Source organism: Coptis chinensis, unplaced genomic scaffold (assembly GCF_015680905.1).
Source record: "Coptis chinensis isolate HL-2020 unplaced genomic scaffold, ASM1568090v1 utg1761_pilon_pilon, whole genome shotgun sequence".
NCBI lineage: Eukaryota > Viridiplantae > Streptophyta > Magnoliopsida > Ranunculales > Ranunculaceae > Coptis > Coptis chinensis.
This window is the reverse complement of record NW_028238113.1, coordinates 284,514-303,893: the sequence shown is the minus strand read 5'-3', so window position 1 is coordinate 303,893 and position 19,380 is coordinate 284,514. Positions and strand designations below refer to the sequence as shown.

At 36.3% G+C, this 19,380-nt stretch overlaps 3 protein-coding genes across 3 annotated transcripts; 1 reads left to right on the top strand and 2 right to left on the bottom strand.

Moving 5' to 3' along the window:
• Positions 1 to 702: 702 nt before the first annotated feature.
• Positions 703 to 6,443, bottom strand: LOC147473840 (uncharacterized). The gene is given in 9 exon segments (XM_086586976.1): positions 703 to 934; positions 1,051 to 1,073; positions 1,075 to 1,260; positions 2,478 to 2,739; positions 2,954 to 3,447; positions 3,936 to 4,004; positions 4,164 to 4,269; positions 4,934 to 4,957; positions 6,307 to 6,443. Coding segments are annotated over 9 exon segments (1,236 nt in total). The 5' UTR covers positions 6,312 to 6,443; the 3' UTR covers positions 703 to 867.
• Positions 6,444 to 7,213: 770 nt separating this feature from the next.
• On the top strand, positions 7,214 to 12,496 carry POLH (Y-family DNA polymerase H). Its single transcript, XM_086587023.1, has 16 exons — positions 7,214 to 7,589; positions 7,841 to 7,961; positions 8,057 to 8,168; positions 8,261 to 8,428; positions 8,579 to 8,743; positions 8,876 to 8,979; positions 9,147 to 9,266; positions 9,469 to 9,592; positions 9,929 to 10,042; positions 10,138 to 10,353; positions 10,594 to 10,702; positions 10,811 to 10,941; positions 11,018 to 11,126; positions 11,229 to 11,311; positions 11,869 to 11,977; positions 12,088 to 12,496. The coding sequence occupies exons 1-16, from the start codon at positions 7,514 to 7,516 to the stop codon at positions 12,354 to 12,356; spliced, it is 2,130 nt and encodes a 709-aa protein (XP_086443149.1). The 5' UTR covers positions 7,214 to 7,513; the 3' UTR covers positions 12,357 to 12,496.
• A 226-nt stretch (positions 12,497 to 12,722) lies between these two features.
• On the bottom strand, positions 12,723 to 19,183 carry LOC147473838 (uncharacterized protein C630.12-like). The gene is given in 14 exon segments (XM_086586963.1): positions 12,723 to 13,056; positions 13,059 to 13,213; positions 13,350 to 13,619; positions 13,710 to 13,867; positions 13,939 to 14,013; positions 14,162 to 14,219; positions 14,321 to 14,355; positions 14,514 to 14,614; positions 14,694 to 14,804; positions 15,351 to 15,447; positions 16,438 to 16,573; positions 17,259 to 17,437; positions 17,847 to 17,909; positions 18,912 to 19,183. Coding segments are annotated over 14 exon segments (1,665 nt in total). The 5' UTR covers positions 19,050 to 19,183; the 3' UTR covers positions 12,723 to 12,967.
• Between the last annotated feature and the right edge of the window lie 197 nt (positions 19,184 to 19,380).

Below are 19,380 nucleotides of genomic sequence, written 5' to 3'. Positions count from 1 at the left end.
CAGTTAGATCTGTAGCAGTTAAGTACGTTGCCCATGATGAATATTGAATGGATATAAATCATCATCATAATCTCAATATGCTAAATGGGGGTCCAGAAACTGAAACAAAGTAACTTGTAAGAACACCTGAGGAAGAAGTACTAGCACACCACCAATGGATGTGGTTTATCTAATTATATAAAGTGATTAACCAAACTCACAATACACTAATACAGCAATACACTGTTTTTGTTGCTTCAGAGCAAACGTTTTTGCAAAATAAAAGACGCAAACACCTCCTTACAAAATTTACAAGGCCAAGGATCGTATATGTATTAGAGGTGGGGAGTTTGAATTCGTGTTTTCTTTTTGCATTACATTATTTTTTAAAGCATTCTTTTGCTTTTGGAGCATTGTGTTTTGAACGAGAATTACATAAAAACGTTTCGTTTCAATGTAGAAAACCGTAGACATTTCTTCCTGCGGGAAAGCATCACAATGGGATTCTACAAGAATAAAACTCCCTAGTCACATTGGCAAATCAAATACCACTAATATTTTGTAAACATGCTGGAAGCAGCTTTCAACATTTCTCAACAACTATTTTAGCAACAGCCTTCAGTATAGCCTGGTAAAAAACTGACACAGACACCAATAAATCATCCATTACTTGTGTGCTTCTGTAAGAGCATTACTTGTGTTACACTACTCAGTATATGTTGAGAGTATTAAAACTGAAATTTATTGAATATGATAACCGGTTTTCATCATCATCATCATCATCAATAGCACACCAGTGACAAGATACTACGAAATTTTCAATAATTCAAAGTTGACATTAACAATATCATTAGATCGTAGATCATGAATCTGTTACACAATCTTTACTTATTCTTCCTCTTCAGCTTCTTCTAGCCAGTTCACAAATGGCTCCAAAGCCTTGACAAAGGTTTGCCTGCAGTGCCAAGAAGTGAAATGAAGCATTGACTCTCTAAAACATACTCACCACTACCGGCATACTAAGTAATTTATAAAAGAAAGCAGACTATATGAGATACGAAATATGCATACCTGCCCTTTGAGTTAGTTCTTTTACTTAAACCAGAGGAGAACAGTATCTTCTGCAAGCACGTCCTGATCATAGAGAGATCTCACAATTTCTGGGAATAGCTTCATTAGTTTGGCATCCTCATAACACTGGATCTGTACTTTGTACATCAGTTCTAGCTCCAACTTGCCACTGGTACAATAGATATTCAGAAGTTTCGCCCATGTTTTCACCTGTCCAAAATAGCATGGTTGTCAAGAAGTTTCTCATACTATTTTCATTGATGCATGAAGTTAAGAACCTATGTGGAGAAGGTGGATCAGGAAATGATCACCACAGAACACCTTTGAAAGGTTGAGGCACTGAAATGAGAGGGGCATATAATATAAAGTTGTTCACAAATATAGTTGAGTCAACTAGGGATCCAAAAATTCTCCTTTGTCTGAATGCTGACTCAATGCAGTATCTGGTCTTATGGTCATATTGCAGAGACGAGTAGTAGAGCCACTGCATACATCCATCAGACCATGAGCTTTATAAGTTTGAAGTGTTTGAGTGCTTACTCAAATCACTCAACACAGTATCTGGTCTTTATGGTCATGTTGCAGAAACAACAAGTAAGACCTCTGCTTACATCCATGACCTTTAAAAGTTTAAAGTGTTTCAGGTAGGAGGGACATAATATCATCGTATTCAAGGACATGAATCGGTTACGATCCTCAAGATTTTTTATTTTCTTTTATTTTTTTTTCAGTGAAACATAGCAGGAGCAAAATGAAAAAATAATTGCGGGATGTGTGGTCTGATGGTGCTTTACCAAGTACACAGGAAAAATAGAGGGAAATAAGTAGTACAGATAATCAAATATATTAATATTATTTACAAATTTATTACTCCCAAGTCATAAACATATATGAAACACTTAAAAATAATTTTAACAACACATTAGTATTTTGTTATTTCCTGAACCTACCAAACCCAAAAATCGGGAAACAAAAATAAAACCTCTCCAACATCTCCAAAGAAGATACTATTATAGCCCCAATTGAAAGTAATCTTTACTTATAGTTTCCATCCAAGTGTAGTATACTACCATGCCTGACCATAGTAAAACTGTATTGAAGTTTTACAGATATAAATGCAAAGGGCATGACCACGCTCCAACACCGTGACGTTGTTATTGTGACACCAGACGTCCAGACAACAAAATTTATTTACATTTCAACTACATTTGTGAAGGGAAATGAGGTTTTGTCCCATTGAAGCTATTGTTGTGTTATGCCCAGACTACAGAGTGGCCAAGGATAACACCAAATGGCTAATTTCTATATTAACTTTATATGCAGCAATCCGCAAAAGAACAACAAGAAAAATATGTAAAACACCAACTAAAATTTAGAAATCAATAAAATGGTGCAACTAAAAACTAATGAAATGGTAAAGCACAAACCTGGCGCAATGCAGCATTGGCATTTTGCTGCTGATTTTTCCCTGACCACTGAACAGCATCCATAATTACATCCCATAGAATGCGTACGACCTCAACGTCAGGCAGCTTAGCGTCCTTAACACGTTGCTTCACAGTGTCAATGACTTCAGATATGTCAGTCTCCTCTGCTATCTGGGTGGTCAATGCAGATTTCATTTCCTTGAGTTTGATCTCAAATATTTTCTTCTCATTGTATTCGACCAACCCAGTCAGGCCTTCCTTGCTGAATAGAAATAGACATAACGCAACATAAAGCACAATTAAAACTCAGTAAATCCAATACCACTACGGCATCACATGAATAAATTACTCCATAAACTTATTAATTTTCATCTCATTGGCTATTCCCTAATTTCATCATTTTAGGCATATAAATGGTATTCTGAAATGCACTACGAAAACAAAGATATGCTTTAATCTTCGAAAGGAACACTCACGTGAAATGCTCAGAGAAACCTTCAGGAGAGCGCTTTGCGGAAGGAAAAAAATCAAGGAGATTGTCCTCCATCTTACCCCGCTTCAGGAGTGTAATCAAATCATCAACACTGTTATCAATCAGGTACTCCTTGAAGAAGTCTGTTATGAATGTAAGCACTAGCCCCTTTCCCACAAGATTATCCTTGAGTAGCGGTTGCATAACTGTCTCCGGGGGAAGTCCAGACAACTTCTGGGAGAATGTAAGGGCTGTGAAAATAGCAAGCTTCTTTCTTTCATTCTCTTCAAAAAGCTCCAATGACTGCAGGAATCGTCGCATAACATTTTCGAGATTCTTTATGAGGAAAGGCCTCCTGCGCAAGATCTTCTGTAGGTAAAGAACAGAAGGCAAAATAGCTTCACGTGTTGGCTCACAATCTATGACAGAATAGGTATGTCGCTCCCCCTCATCAGATTTTGTTGTGCCAGGCTGTGTTCGGCCTCCTATGAAAACCACCTGCAGTTTCAAAACCATTAGATCCTAATACCACAATAACAATAAGAAACCATCAGCCCTTGAATAAAATGGCAAGATAAGAGAACAACATGTCCCCTGTGCTAATATGAGATCAAATAAATACTTCAGAGTCTTTTCAACTCTGTAAATGTACCTCTTACTTGAACTAGCAAGTAGGTAGGATTACATAATCAAGACTACAAAGAGCTTCTATATAAAAGGACAAGAAAAGAGACTTGACTGTTTTTGTAGATATCTCAAAGAGATGACACATCTACAGTGCTCATATAGAGAGCTCTTACACCTGATTTTCTTAATTACTTTTTCTATTTATAAACTTTATGTTTTCCAGAAATAATCAGTGCCTGACCTTATGATTTTCTACTAAGGGATACAATTTCCAAGAAAATGATAACACAAAACATTCAGAGAATAATTTATTCAATCAAAGACATGAGAGGTCATTATAAGTGTACGAAAATGCCTACCTCGAAAAAGGTGTCACCGTATCTTGAAAAGTTAAGGTCTGCAGATTCGATGCTCTTGGCTGTAAGTTCCTGTATATAGAATACCCTTGGTCAAACATACGATAACTACTGAATTACAAAATGTGTTTTAAAACCACCCAAAGACAATAATGGCAAGCATATGCTCATGTCATGCACTAGACCTTAAAAATAGTTATATCAATTAAAATCAGAATAATAGGAACTCACCAAATCACCAGCATTATCCAGATATATCTGGACCACTGCATCTGCAAATGCGGCAGGGTCCAGAGGAGCTGCTATATTCCGTTTGAGGGTCTTGATCCGCGTGCCACTAAATATACAGGAAAAAAAACACAGCAAATCATTACCTAATTTGAAGAACGAAAACATATAAAGAACAAGCAAAAAACGTTAGAATAGTCACTCCTATCTACAGTTGTACATATTATTCAAAGTGGACCAATGTGACATTTCAATCTAATTGGCCCAAACGAATTGCTATAATGTGGGTACCACCGTCCGTAAACAATGATCTATATAACACCATTTCATTGTTAACAGTAAAGTCAGTCTTTAAGGCCATCCATTAAACTGGAACCTAATCCTTTGGAATGGAAATTGCTTCTTGAAGTCTAACAAGGGAATTAAATTATACGAAGAATTTTCACCAAACAAAACTGTGTCATTATATCGAAACATAAAACATATTAAGGCAGTGTCCAAAGGAGAAGTTTCTAGAGTTGCAGTTAATTAAAAACATCCAGTAGAACTTGAGAAAATTCCAAGCATTTTGACGCCTCAAAATCTTATGCAAGTCTCATTTCCTTTTCCCAAGGAGGGGAAGGGTGCTGAACTAATTTTAGCTAATTGAAAAAAACAAATTATAAGGGAGTTAGAAGTGCTCCAGGTGATGAGGCTAAAAGCATGAGTAGGAACTAAATGGTATCCTCTACAGCTAAAAACTGAGTGGAAACAAGAAATCTACAGAAACATACCCGAGAGTGGGTCTCTCCTTCGAGCTGCAAAAAAAAAAGATAACATAGAATCCATAAGTAAAACAGACTTTGAATATCTCAAAAGTTTCATGCATAAAAAAGAAATCCCATAAAACAACATTTAAGATTTAATATTGACCTCAAAGCACTTAAATAGACGCTGAGAAAAGAAAATTCTATCCAAATACTAAAATCTTAATTAATCCCAAAAGATATCGTTACTAGATAGCATGGCATACTAAAATCTTTAATTAATCCCAAAAGATGTCATTACTAGATAGCATGGCATACTAAAATTAGTAGCATTAATTACAGTTTTCAATTTAAAGCATTGAAGAGTGACCAACAAAAACGCAAACATTTTCAATAAAAAACAGAAGATCACACTTTAAACTCAAAATAGTCCCATTAGATCATCACACTATCTAATAGTACAATAACATGGACGGTACATTATACTTATCCAAGAAAAAACTAGCCTAGATTATTCTAAAACTCAGAACACCATAAAAGGACTTGACACTGGATTCTAAACACCATACCAAGATCCAATTGATCAAGCAACATCAAATCAAATCACTAGAACTGACCACACTTACAAACCTCAGATTTCAATAACATGCCTGTAAAGTGGATTGAACATTATCCTATAATAAATAATGTTCTAAACAAGAAAAGAGAAGTGGATTGAACATTATCACTCTCAATCTCAGAACACCTGAGACCAGCCAACAAGAAATGATTCTAAACACGATACCAGAAACCCAAATTGATCCCAATATTAACTAGTAATGATGTAATATCATCAAAACTACTATCACTTACCAATCTCAGATTTCAATAACATGCATATATTCTTATTCCCAAAAACATTAAATACCAATCTCATTTCAAAATAACATTTATGGAACATTATCCTTTGAAAACTAGCCAAGAGAACCCGCAAACTCAGAACATCCCAAGACCCGATTCTAAACACGATACATACATCCAATAATACCTAACGAAATTACCACTTCATCAGAATTACTAACACTTAACAAATCTCATATTTCAAATCACTCCACAAAACAGTTAACACCCATGACCAAAATTAACATTTCTCGATCTAATACAAAAACCCCCAATTCTTCAAGACTTAAAAGAACCCTAAATCCACAAACATTCATACCATAAACCATCTAGAACATCAAAATCAGATGAATTACTAATAAATAAACAATCTTTTTACAAAAAATCCAAACAAAAACAATAACCCAATTCACAATCATACAAAAAACAGAAAACCTACTAGTAAACATGAAATAAAACAGATTTTAATCAATGAAAAGAACATAAAGAATGGATCTTTAATGAGTGGAAGTTACAATTACCTCATAAACCAGGATCGATAGAGATCGGAAGAGAGAGAAAGTGTTGTTTAGAAATGAAAAAAGAGGTTGTGGCTTGTTTGGAAGAAGAAAAAAGAAAGAAAGATATTATTTTTATTCTTAAACTTAAAACTGAGATAATTGCGTTGTGTGAATTTGTACATGTACTTTGATAGGAAGTTACTTTTTAGTCCTTTAATGCTGTTTGCTCTGCACGTGTTGTTTACTATCTTTTCAGTTTGGTTTTGAGATCTTCTCTCTTTTTTATTAACTTGTGAACAGGTCTTCATTAAGAGTGCTATATTTTCATAGTCAACAATACTAAAAAAAAAAAAAAAATGTGTCAATGGTAATGAAATTTGGATTGCATTATTCCATATAATTGTCATGTCACATGGCGTATTATTTGAGTGAGATCACATTCTAAAGTTGCAATAGTGTCTTGATTTCTAATAGCCCACCTAGTAATTTCATGGGTCTTCTAGTTAAATAGCATACTAATCCAATACATACGAACTATAACTATACTACGAGATATAACTTTATTAAGAAAAAGTTTTGAAACTGTTACAATAGACTCTAATTATCACTCTAGGTTCTCAAAAGTATTGGCGCATTTGAGTACTGGGAATAGCATGTTGTAGTGCAGTCACTTGCCATGGGCAACAAAATCTGATTGGTCCAACTATCAAAGTAAACAACTTTAGCTATTGATGAACCAACGACTTAACACCAAAGCACCATTTTATCAATTTTATTATTATGTTTACATGTATTGTTAAGTTTTGACCAAATAAAATTTTAGGCTATTTAGTCAAAATGTTCATACATTTATCCTTTAAAATTGATAAACCAACGACTGCACAAATCACATTTTATTAATTTTATTCATTTTTTATATGTATTGTTAATTTTGAAAATTTTAAACTATTTCCATCAAAATGTTAACTTTTTCCTTTCCATACTGACTGCATATCACATTGTTTTTATTTCCATTAGTTAAAATTTAACAAGTAGACTCTTGGTCTATGTGCACGGGCGGTAGTATCGCAGTTGGGCTTTATGGCCCAATTACAAACACCGGCGCACGTTAGAAAAACAATATCCAAATTTGCTAACTTGTCCACCTAGAGGACTCTGCAAAAGCCAGTTTTTTTTTTTTGTTTTGTTTTTGTTGGTTTTGGAGGGAAAAGAGGTGAAGGCAAAGAAGATGCCAATCTCTCGACCAGAACCATCAGACGCACGTGTAATTGCACATGTCGACATGGATTGCTTTTATGTTCAAGGTCCACTCTTTTTTTTTCCCTTGTTCAGTTTTACTCAATTAAGTAAAATAAAACATTGTATTGCTTTAAATTCTTAGAATTTAAAGTTATTTATACAAAATTGCAAATACTTATTTCAAGTTTCTGGTCTATGATGTTAACTACACTGTAAAGTTTTAAACTTTGTAGTTAAATAGGCAAAATTCCAGATGGGCCCATTTGAATTTGACTGTTTTTAATGAGTTGTATGTCATGTGGTTTATACTTTATAGTGGAGCAGAGGAAACAACCAGAATTGAGGGGTTTACCGACTGCTGTCATACAGTACAATGCCTGGAAGGGTGGGGCTTTAATTGCTGTTGGTTACGAAGCTCGTAGCTTTGGTGTGAAGCGGTTAGTAGATTATGTATTATGTTACTATGTATACATTTATTTGTTTGGTTTATTAGATTTTGAAGTTGACTGGAAATTGATGTGTGGCCCATTAGCTCAATGCGAGGAGATGAAGCTAAGAATGCATGCCCTCAAATCCATTTGGTTCAGGTTCCAGTCGCTCGTAATAAAGCTGACTTGAGTATCTATCGTAATGCAGGTTCAGAGGTTAGAACCTTTGCATGCATGGAATTGATGTTGTTATACAGTTTACATTCACCTTGACATATAGTATATTGAAGAGTTTCAATTGCAAGCAGGTGGTTGCAATTCTTTCCCAGAGGGGTCGATGTGAGAGAGCGTCAATTGATGAAGTGTACCTTGATCTTACTGATGCAGCAGAAACTATGCTATCAGAAAATCCTCCAGAGAAGTTGGAAGCAATTGATGAAGAGGTTCTCAAATCACATGTTTTGGGGCTTAATGAGGTAAGAGAGGATCACTATTTTTTTGTTCCGTTGGCTTACTGCATGTTTCCATTATGCACTTATCACGGCATTACCATTTGCTGATAAAAAAATATTGTGATATGTAATTGTACTTTCATCACGGGTGGCACTGATTGGTTTTTAAATCAGAATGGCAACAAGAAAAGAGAAAATGTGAGAGAATGGATCTGCAGTAGTAATGCTAATCATAACGATAAGCTACTAGCTTGTGGGGCTATTATTGTGGAAGAACTTCGGATGCAGGTCTTGAAGGAAACCGAGTTTACATGTTCTGCGGGCATTGCTCACAACAAGGTAGGAAAAAATATGATGTCCTTTTCCATCCCATTTTGCCAGCAAAGAAAAAAAAAAAAAAAAAGAAAAAGAAAAAGCTCTATCTGTAAATGTGTTTTGGGCCAGTTATATGATGGGTGATATTGTTGGCAGATGTTAGCAAAACTTGCAAGCAGCATGAATAAGCCTGCACAACAAACAGTTGTTCCCTTCTCAGCAGTGACTGAACTGTTAGCATCCTTGCCTATAAAAAAAATGTTTTTTTTTTTTTTTCTTTTGGCCTGCTTGATTTCTGTTTCTCTTTCTTATTATGCATCTTCCATTTCAACCCCCACCACCATCGTGTCCATCATCACTTCATAACAAGTCACCACTTGATTCTAATTATAGATATTAATCTTTTGCTCTGGAACAATATGGCCAGGAAGCAACTTGGAGGAAAGCTTGGGAGTTCTGTACAAACTGACCTTGGTGTAAATAGTGTTGGAGATCTGTTGCAATTTTCAGAAGACTATCTACAAGAGCGTTATGGCGTGAATACCGGGTGTGTTTACTATTGACTATGTGTCCTCTACAATCTTTAGAAATGACAATTTAATGGGCTTTCCATGTGGTTTTGAGTTTATTACTGTATCATATCAAAAGCCTCCTAATTCTCTAATTACCCTTAAGAACTAATACCAGCTCAGATAAACTGTGCAACTTTCCTGCCTTAGTTTGCTGTCTGACATTAACTTCTACTCCAGCACATGGTTATGGAATACTGCAAGAGGCGTCAATGGGGATGAAGTTGAAGGTCGTCTTCTTCCCAAGAGCCATGGTTCTGGAAAGACATTCCCAGGTCCACAAGCTCTAAAGACAATCACTTCCGTAAGAAAATTTCTCTCTAATTTTTTCTTGCAAAACTTTCCGAGTGCAAGTTCTTCTTGGCCTCCTCTACCCCCAATACATGTAGACACATCAGTACATATGGTGACGTTTTATGTTAACTGTCACGACCCTTTTCAGGGGGCACATTGGGTGATGAGTTTAGGACTGGCTTTTCATGAATTATGAGTTCTCATTGCAAAAACTAACTCAATCTGCAACAGCCCCAGAATCAACATTGTTGAGAGCTAAAGATTAGTTTTATCTTTTTTAAAATTCTAGAAATGAAGTATTTAAACTAATTATCTTTTTTCTCCCATCTATTCCTCTCTGCTGCAGGTTGAATGCTGGCTTAATAATCTTTGTGAAGAGTTGAGTGAACGAATTCAGTCTGACTTGGATCAAAACAACAGGGTCGCTCACACACTTACACTCAATGCTAGAGTGTACAAGGTGTATATGCTATTTCTTTCTTGTAGACCCTTTCTTCAAAGGAAAATTAAGTACACATCAGTTCATAACTATACTAAATTGATGTTATTTGGTAGACCAATGATTCAGATTCATTCAAGAAATTTCCTTCCAAATCTTGCCCGCTAAGGTATGGAACTGCAAAGATTCAAGAAGATGCACTGAAACTGTTTAATTCTGGGCTACGTGAGTTCTTAGGTTCATACAGAGCCGAGACCTCTGGAAATCAAAACAATAAGTGGGGAGTAACAAGTCTTTCTGTTACGGCGGGTAAAATATTAGCTACACCACTTGTAAGTTCCTTTTTTTTATTTGATGACATGGTTAATGTGTTAATGGTCGTCTTTTCTTCAGTATTCAAGAAACCTAGTTGTTTGTGTTGTCACCTTTGTGTGTCAACTTAGTAAGGGTGTTTAGTGGTAGTGTTGATATCTTGCATTGCTCAAGTCCTTGCCTCAGTGCCTCCTTAGCAATAAGTGTTGCTCGGATTCTTAAGCACTATCTTAGTGTGTTGCAAAATGTCTTACTGGCAGGGGACATGTTCAATCATGAAATATTTTCAGGGCAAAGAGCCTTCTTGCTCTTTAGAAGAGCATATATGCAACGAAACTACCCAAGAAACGCAGCCAGCGTCACATTCAGGTAAAATGGACTTGCTGACTGATCCATACCACTTATAGTTCTCTTTCATACTATTTTTTTTGTTCAGCCTTTTCGTATCTGTGAAAAAGTGATGGGTGTTTAACACAGGAACTGAGAGCTGTTCAGGTGGAAATGCAACTGTGCTACCAAAGGAGTCTTCCTGTAAAGAAACAAAAACAAATTTCAGCAACTTTGATTTGGATCGAGATGGAAGAACAATGGATAAACTGAATAGCAAGGTTAACTTCAAACCAAGCATCTCTCTCTCTCTCTCTCTCTCTCTCTAAACTTACAACCAATAACTGCTTCTGGTAGGGATCAAGTTCAATATTGAGATTCTTTCATAGTCGCGATCCTTCTTGCTCTTCAGCAGAGCAAGCCTGCAGTGGGATTATCCACGATGGCGAACAAATTTTTCCTTCAGGTACTTTCATGCTCTACTGGATTGCATCGCATAACAAGTATTTTTCCATCCATCTTTTCATTATCTTTCCTACTATTAAAAGTGGGGTTTGTTTTCTTCCAGGGAGTAATATTTGTCGAGAATTAAATCAAACTGAAGTACAGAAGACTGCGGTAAACTCTGCGACTCATGGTCCTTCGTCAAGGTGAACCGAAAAGGGTATGTTGGATCATAAATCGTAAAGTTGGAAGTGACTGTGTTCTACTCTTTTTTGTTTTGCATCTCTGCAACAACCAATCTTGTCGTCACTTAGCCCCTTTCTGGTCTCCTTTGTGTTTTGTTTTGTTTTTATATAATTTAATTTTCCTTTGTCATAGCAAAGCTTTACTTCTTGAGATACTTGGGAAAGCTTCAGCTCAGAAATATAACTTTTCAACCTTGATCTAAAAAATTGTGCGGGAAATGGTGTTTATATTGTCTTTTATTTGGTGTTCTTAGGGGTCACTCTTGTCCTAGTGTGTTCATTTTCTCAGTAAGAGAAAAGATTGGCTGATCTTAGGACCATGTTTTGTCCCTGCTTGCTCGCACTCGAAATCTTCCATCATGCCTGTTAGAGGACACATGGTCTGCAGTGCAAAGGACCATGATGGCCTTGGGATCAGTTAATCTGTTCATAGTTAATAAGCTCCGCTGAATGGAACTTACCTCTACAATCACGTTAGGAACTCCTATTGTCTTAAGTAGTGCTCTTAACTTGTGGCAGGGAACAAGTTCTATCTTGAAATTCTTCGGTAGCCAAAGTCCATCTGGCTCTTCATCGCAGCATGTACATGATGGGATCCTCCAAGATCCGGGACCATTGTCACCTTCAGGTATCTTTATGTAGATACAACCAGTCCTGATATCACTTACTTATAATCCCTCTCTTTTGGAAGCCTTTTCATTCCTTTCTGAAATCAATATTGGATTCTCATTTAATCAGGGGGGAGTTTTTCAGGATGCAATCCAGGGGAACCTAAGGAAGGGTCTGAACAAGGAGAGACTAGAATTCACAGTTCTAAGCGTAGTTTGGATCAACATGAACAAGGGAAGCAGAATTGGAGTTTCAATGTTGAGGATATTGACCCCTCAGTGATTGACGAGCTGCCTCCAGAATTTCAAGATGAAGTACGAGGCTGGATTAAACCGCCAAAGCGTGCTAATACAGTGAAGCGAGGCTCCAGTATAGCTCATTACTTCTTACCGAAGTAGGGAGTTCAAACTTCTAAGTATTCAAGAGTTCTAAGAAAAATTCTTGAGCGAGCAAGGAGATTGTACATATAAAGTGCGAATCAAATTATTCCAGTTATTTGTAATTTGTATTGACATATAAAGTAGCCATGCTAACCAAATTATTCCAGTGATGATTGTATTTAATTTGTAGAATACCAGTCAATGGCCAAAAGTATATTAAGAGTTTCACTCGGAATTTTTCTTTCTCCTCATGCAATTGGTCGAAAGCATTGGAAAGTGGCCTGTCAAGAACAAATTGAGAAATTGTTTGAACGTTATGCTAAAATAGAGTTTTAAAATGAGCATCACCATGAGCAAGAAAAAAATGGATGTAAATCTAATCTAGGACCAAGAGTTGGTAAATCTCATTGACCTCCAAAAGAAATTTGTCGACCATGTACAGTTCACATCCAGTTACTAAATAGGTAAAGAATAAACGAACACTGCTGGACTGCTGGTACATTGAATTGCAGTAAAGCTCACTGATGGACAAAGAATAGAAAATATCCATCAACTGGCTGTTTATGAGATCCAAATTTTCAATCAGTGCTAATTGCAACCATTTCTTCTACACGCCAATTCCATCGTCATTATTCTGTCCAATCTTTGAATAGCAACATCATGTACAAGGGAATGTTCACAGCAGCAATGATTATAAGCACACGTAATGTCCTGACGCACGTAAGATGACCGATTTTCTCTTTATTTTATCTGATCTTTGCAGTATCGTTCCAGTATCATCCAATTGCACATCTGTATCCATCTTTAATGCAAGAGATGGCTCTATATCCAGAGATATATGTTTCTTTGCAGTTGGCCGCGCCATGACATTACCACTGCAAATTTGTTACACAAGTTCAGCCAGTTAGTCATTATAATTCAAAATGCTTTATGTATCGGCTGACCACAGTACCCTGATTTATGTATGCATATGAAATTAATTTTGCACGAGGCACCTGTACGCCAACGCACCTTCCGATCAAGCTAGAGTCATTTGAATGTTTAGATTCTGCCTTCGTTACTGCTTTCTTTATAAGATGCATTGACCCTTCTGCATCCCAAATCTCCTCATACTCACAGATCTCATCATCATCCTTCAATTTACTTCCAGTGTTAGCTGTGATACTACTAAGTGCCCTTCCAATAGACCCCAGAAGATCACCCCAACGACTCTGATGGCCAAGCCCAGTTGTCGGCCAGAAGATGAGCACAAGAATGGTAAAGACAAACAGAGACAGATACCTGAAGTTTATTTTGCACAGAGATGTCAGAACAAGAGACATAAGATAGCCTTTCAAAAACTTGATGCAATTCATCACGGCGGTGAGTTACCATATGTAGATGTGTGTTTGCAATGGGAGAAAGCATAACTGAGTGGATACTGCAACTTCTGGGTTGCTTATGTTTGTGTCTGCACGGTTACTTGCAGACAAAAGCATGAATGATGGATACAAGTTCCCTTGTTGCCAACTTAAGGTCCCTACAGTGTGCTGCAGTGACAAGCATAATTCTATATCATTTCCTCCTCTTGAAAAATTTAGCCCAGCTATTTAGTCTTTACCTCTCTTACAAGCCCATTATGTGTTCGATGGGTCACAGTACACTGATCATGATCGTGACCAGACAAAACAAGTACCTGCGGCGAGTGAATTCAAGTACAATCAGATCCTTTCCCCCCACTTTGATCTTATTTACTATTCTTTTTTTCTCTTCACTCTTTATTTGGATTTTGTTTTGAACCATAACAAAAATCATGTCATCAAGAAGGGAAAAAGAAAACTTACAGGCCTGATCATGTTGAGTAACAAGTCTGATGTATCATTGGTGAGATAATTTTGGTACCTAATTGATAGAGCAACTGTTAAACTCTATATTACCGCTTTTTTAGACAATATGATATAAATCCACTATGAAAACACGACGAAAATGGCATGGCAACTTACATTACTTCTTGATCAGGAAATGAACGTGTAAGCCTCTGGACACGAAGAATGGAAAACATTTATGAGCTTTACTACAATATACATTTACTTTAGAACCAATTATTTGATAATTGAGGACCCTGAAAGTTTATTAGTCAATAATCAGTAGAAGAAGAATGTTATATGATTGACCAAGAGAATTCTAGTTCCATACCTGGTTGATAACTGGCGAAGAGCGCTGTTGGCCACATGCGGTCCAATCAGGTCGATACAATGGGATATGAGTCAGCAATACCCTTGGACTCAAAGTACCATCTACAAATACATAGAAAAGGTTGATGAACTTATTGATTTTTGCTAGCCTGAATCCCCAAAAGGATAAAGCATCACATACCCGTGGATAGATTTTTTACAAAATTCCATGACTTAGATTTCCAATCCCCTTCCTTTAATCCTGCAGAACCAATATGTACTTTTCTCAATCCTGTGTATTTCATGTATGCCACTACGCCAGTTTTAGTGTATAATTTACGAAAACATAACTCCAACATGCAAAAAAACTTGTCCAAAAGCATAATTTCCGATTTCAGTACTGTATCAGCACATGAACAAATAGTATCATCAAATGGTACATTCTGAATTTACAAGGGGAAGCAATTAGGAAGTGAAAAATGGTACGGGATCAAGTTATATTTTATAACTTACGATTCGGGGGAAGAAATTTGTCATAATAATACATATATGCTTTAATCATGCTGACACAAATTAATCCAACAACACTCTAAATAACAATAATGGGAAGGTCCAGGACTCATTTGGCTGAGAAACTTTCTTTTTTTTTTCAAACCAAAACTTCCACACTCAAAAGTCAAAACCATAGGCAGTGTCCTAAAAAATACTGAGGGTCTAAGAATTCCAAACACAACCTAAGAGATTTGGGAAACAAGATACAAAAAATTGTAACGGTTACTGAATTTCTCCCCCAATTAAAATTTTAAAGTTGTAAGACATACATAATACATGTCAAATAGATAGTGGCCTTGTCATTTACCATCAAGAGTTTGGGAATCAACAGCAACAAATTCTAGTTTTCCTACTGAAAACCGATTGTTTCTAGGTCCGAATTCCTTTTCATAACGACTGATAACCTGTTCAAAAGTAAATTGCATTAAGGAGTCATGATCAATCCCATCTAATTTTTATAGGCATATCTGCAAATGCCTTAACAACAGCTACTCAATTATTTGCAAGAGAAAATTTAAATTGACAAATAGTTGATAACAAAAAAACTGCAACTATTGCCAAGCAAAAAAATGAGAAACCAAAAATCACAAAGAATAAATCATTTTTGTCATTAAAAGCCAGATTAACCATATGGCATAATGGCATGTAGAGTTAGGTTCAACAGCCAAAAACAATTAGGACACGAGCTCCGAGTACCTAGGACTGGCACGTCTCAAAGTTCATGCAGAATCTATATGGATTGATCCGGAGTCATTATGAGGAAGAAAACACGATAAAACTATGGAAGTAAATACTCTCGCATTTGTCCTGTAATTCATTTGACAAACAATTACACAAATGACAACATCCCTCGAATTTTTGAGACACATTTCAACCTTAGAAGGCAGTCCAGTCAGTCATCATTAGAAAAGTTGGCTCGATATCCTCTATAGGTTATTATTCAGAAACATTCCATGAAAAGATGACACATATGAGAGAAATTGAGAATGTGTGCTTCATCTCTGAGAAGTACCATTTTGAGAGAGATTTTAGTTGGACTAGTTTAGCCTGATGAAGATGAGTGGCACTAATTTCCTGTAGTTACACTTTAAATTCTCCAACTATCTTCAAGAATCACACATTCAACTCAAGCCTAAACCATTAGTTTTAGATTAAGTGGATGCAATATTGAACCTAAAAATTACAAGGCACCAATGCTTAGTCTATGAATCACTTAACGGCTCCACTAGAATCAAAATGTCCACATATTTGTCAACTGGAACGGACAGTGTGTCATATTTTACCAAATAATTTAATTAGGATATCGAGTTATAATCTTAAAATACCATAAAGGTGAAACAATACCAGGAAAATGCACTTTCCTACAAACTATACTTTAGTAAATTAAGGTGTACCTCTGGCTTACGAGAGAGCAGACTTCCATAACCAATATCATGGTTCCCAGGAATATAGTATGTGGGGATGCCTGAGCTCCTTCCTTTATGATCCAAATTAAAAATGTGCTTAAATCGACTCATCGAATCCTGCCACCTGTAAATTAAAGAATGTCAGGGTGTGGAATAGTGGGGACCGTCTGATGTTCTACTCCAGCACCATTCAAGACAAGCAGTTCTATTTGGAAAGTTGGTGGGGGTGACAGAGATCTATATAACATACTGCTAGTTAGGTTCACAAACTATCTAGAATATGACCAACTAATGATCCAGAAAGTATAAGTTACTAATTAACGATTGAGATAAAAGTTTGGTGGAAACTTCATTCAGCTGCTGCTTATTCTGCTAAGAACCTAGGTTAAAGTCCATCTGCACACTTTCATCCTTTAGCTGTTTGTGCTAGCTCCAGTGGGATATTGAATGTTGGAACGCCTTTTCAATGACATAGGCATGAAGAAGATTGATAGCGACTCCAAAGTGAAGAATGGTATAGCTAAGACTAAAAACTCAAAGGGCAAGAGGATTCACCCACCAAGCCCTTGAGGTCTCCCAGAGTTTTGGGTTTCGAAATTGATCTGATGTAAGATTGTACATCCAATTAAATGGACAACTCTCAGTATGATATAAATAAGGTAAGAAACAACGGCAATATTGCAGGAATCAACCTATAGGTAGTATTTCTTGTATATCGAAAGCATAAAAAGACTTATTCATATCTAGTGGCAGTAATTAAGTCCACTTTTATGCCATTATCTACTTAAAAGGAGATTCAATTGCCTTACTCTTCATCAGACAAAAGAGGCCCTCCATCGAAATAGTCACCAAGGAATAAAATCAGATCAGGTTTGAAAGGCAGTACAGACTCAAGAAATGATCTCCGCATGTACAAATCTGTGTAGAACTGTAACATCTCCAAAGCCAGTGATTTTGGAGCAAGTCCGTGTGAGGTCCTGTCCAGAAGCTGCTCATGGCAATTTATATTAGTAAAGGGAAGAGAAGCTCTGACTAAAAAAACAAACACAATCACACACTTGGTCACTTTAATGGCGGCCTTAGAAAATCAAGTGTTGATAATTGGCGAAGATCATCTATCATCATATACATCATCCTTAAAATATTTCATCGAAATTTAGGACTTGTTACTGAACAAGGTCTTGGTTGAAATTTGTGTAAAAATGATGGCCCTGGTTGTACTAATCTACTACTACTAGACAAAGAGGTTTCAGGTTTCCATGAAAATTTGATGAAGATGATCTCCATGATTAGGATATCATTCTTGCCAATGTTAGCCCTGGATGTATATAGATGTGAGTTTTAGGGACAACAGAGAGAGAAAAACACTTGTCCTAAAAGATGGAAGATAGGCTCACCTGTGGATCAGCAAGAACAGCAACTTTCACAGGATCACTTATATGAGCTGTATCATTCATTATCTACACTATGAAGACATGGAGTTAACACATACAAGTTGAATTAAGTGGCATAAATGACAAATACCTACCATGGGTTGTGTGCGTAAAATGGTCACCAACTCTCATTGCAAATGGAACAAAAAGAAAAAAACAAAGAAAACAAGAACAAGTACATAAAGCAGTGTGTGCTCCACAATGAACTGAATAAGTGACTTAAAATTTGAAAGAAAACAATTGAATAAATAAAGGAAAACGTTTTTTGCAACAACAAATGCTTTGGTGGAAATAGATCAGTTTTTCTCTGTTTATTTTTTCATGTAGGGGGCAAATTACTGCACTTCTACAAATTTTCAGGAGATTTCTGAAGACCAAAGGAAAATAATTCTTATATAATTAGTTATTTCTTAAACCTTCACCAACCAACTGTCAATCAGGTCCTTGTTTACATGTCTGTTAGAAGACTGGCCCTTGACAGGAGTGATAAATCTAATGAAGCTGCTGCTGCTGTGCTGAGGCAGACTGTTTGAAATGTTTTTTAACTAATTAAGTATATTGTGTCTCGTTAGGAGGACCGACGACATTACAACGACAACTCCTATAGTCATCTACCCATGTAACACATACACCAACTAGGTGTGAAACTTGATGAAACTCTAGACAGAGCAATGAAACCAAGAGATGTATTTGCACTGGTGAATATACATTCACAAACCAAAGAACATCTTGTTTTACAAATTATGAGTAGGCGTATGGACATCATATCATTTAGTTTTTAAGCAACACCATCAATTGAGACAAAAACTAGCAATTGGAATTTGAAATATCAAGTACATTGTTGAAATCTCAAGACAAAAACTGTTGATCTTACTAAGGTGGCATGGCATGGCATGTATGCAACTCACTCTGTTACTTAGCAGTTAGCAAACTCAGATCATATATCAAAATTTCCAATAGATTTATTTATGCCAATGCAAAATTGTCTCCGCAAAAATAGGATTGAGCTAAAATCAGTTGGTTATTTACCTTGGAAGCAGGGAATTGCGTTGGCCAAGAACAAGTCCAAAGATAAGGTACCCAAAAAGATATCATTTCGCCATATAAAAGGCTCAAAGCCCATATACAGCATAGAAACACTGTCAACTTGCTCCCTCTCTTCTTCATCTTCTTGTTCTAATATTCGACCACTCACAACTACTTCTTCTTCTGCTGATATCAGATCTCTTTCTTTTATTATTATTATTATTTCATTTTCTACTGTTCTAGTTATATTTCTGTGTTGTTTTCTACACTGTTCATCCATGGTTGATTTATGAGCTATGGTCAACTTAGCATTGGGATGTGCGCGCGTATTTTTCATTTTTTATCCTCTTCCTCGTTTTTTATCATACAATATTTTACCCCGCCAACACTCTAAGCTGATGCAATGACTCACCGTTCCTTCAAAAGTGGGGGAGTGGTGGTGGTTTTTGCCCCTTATCTCTATATAACTCTC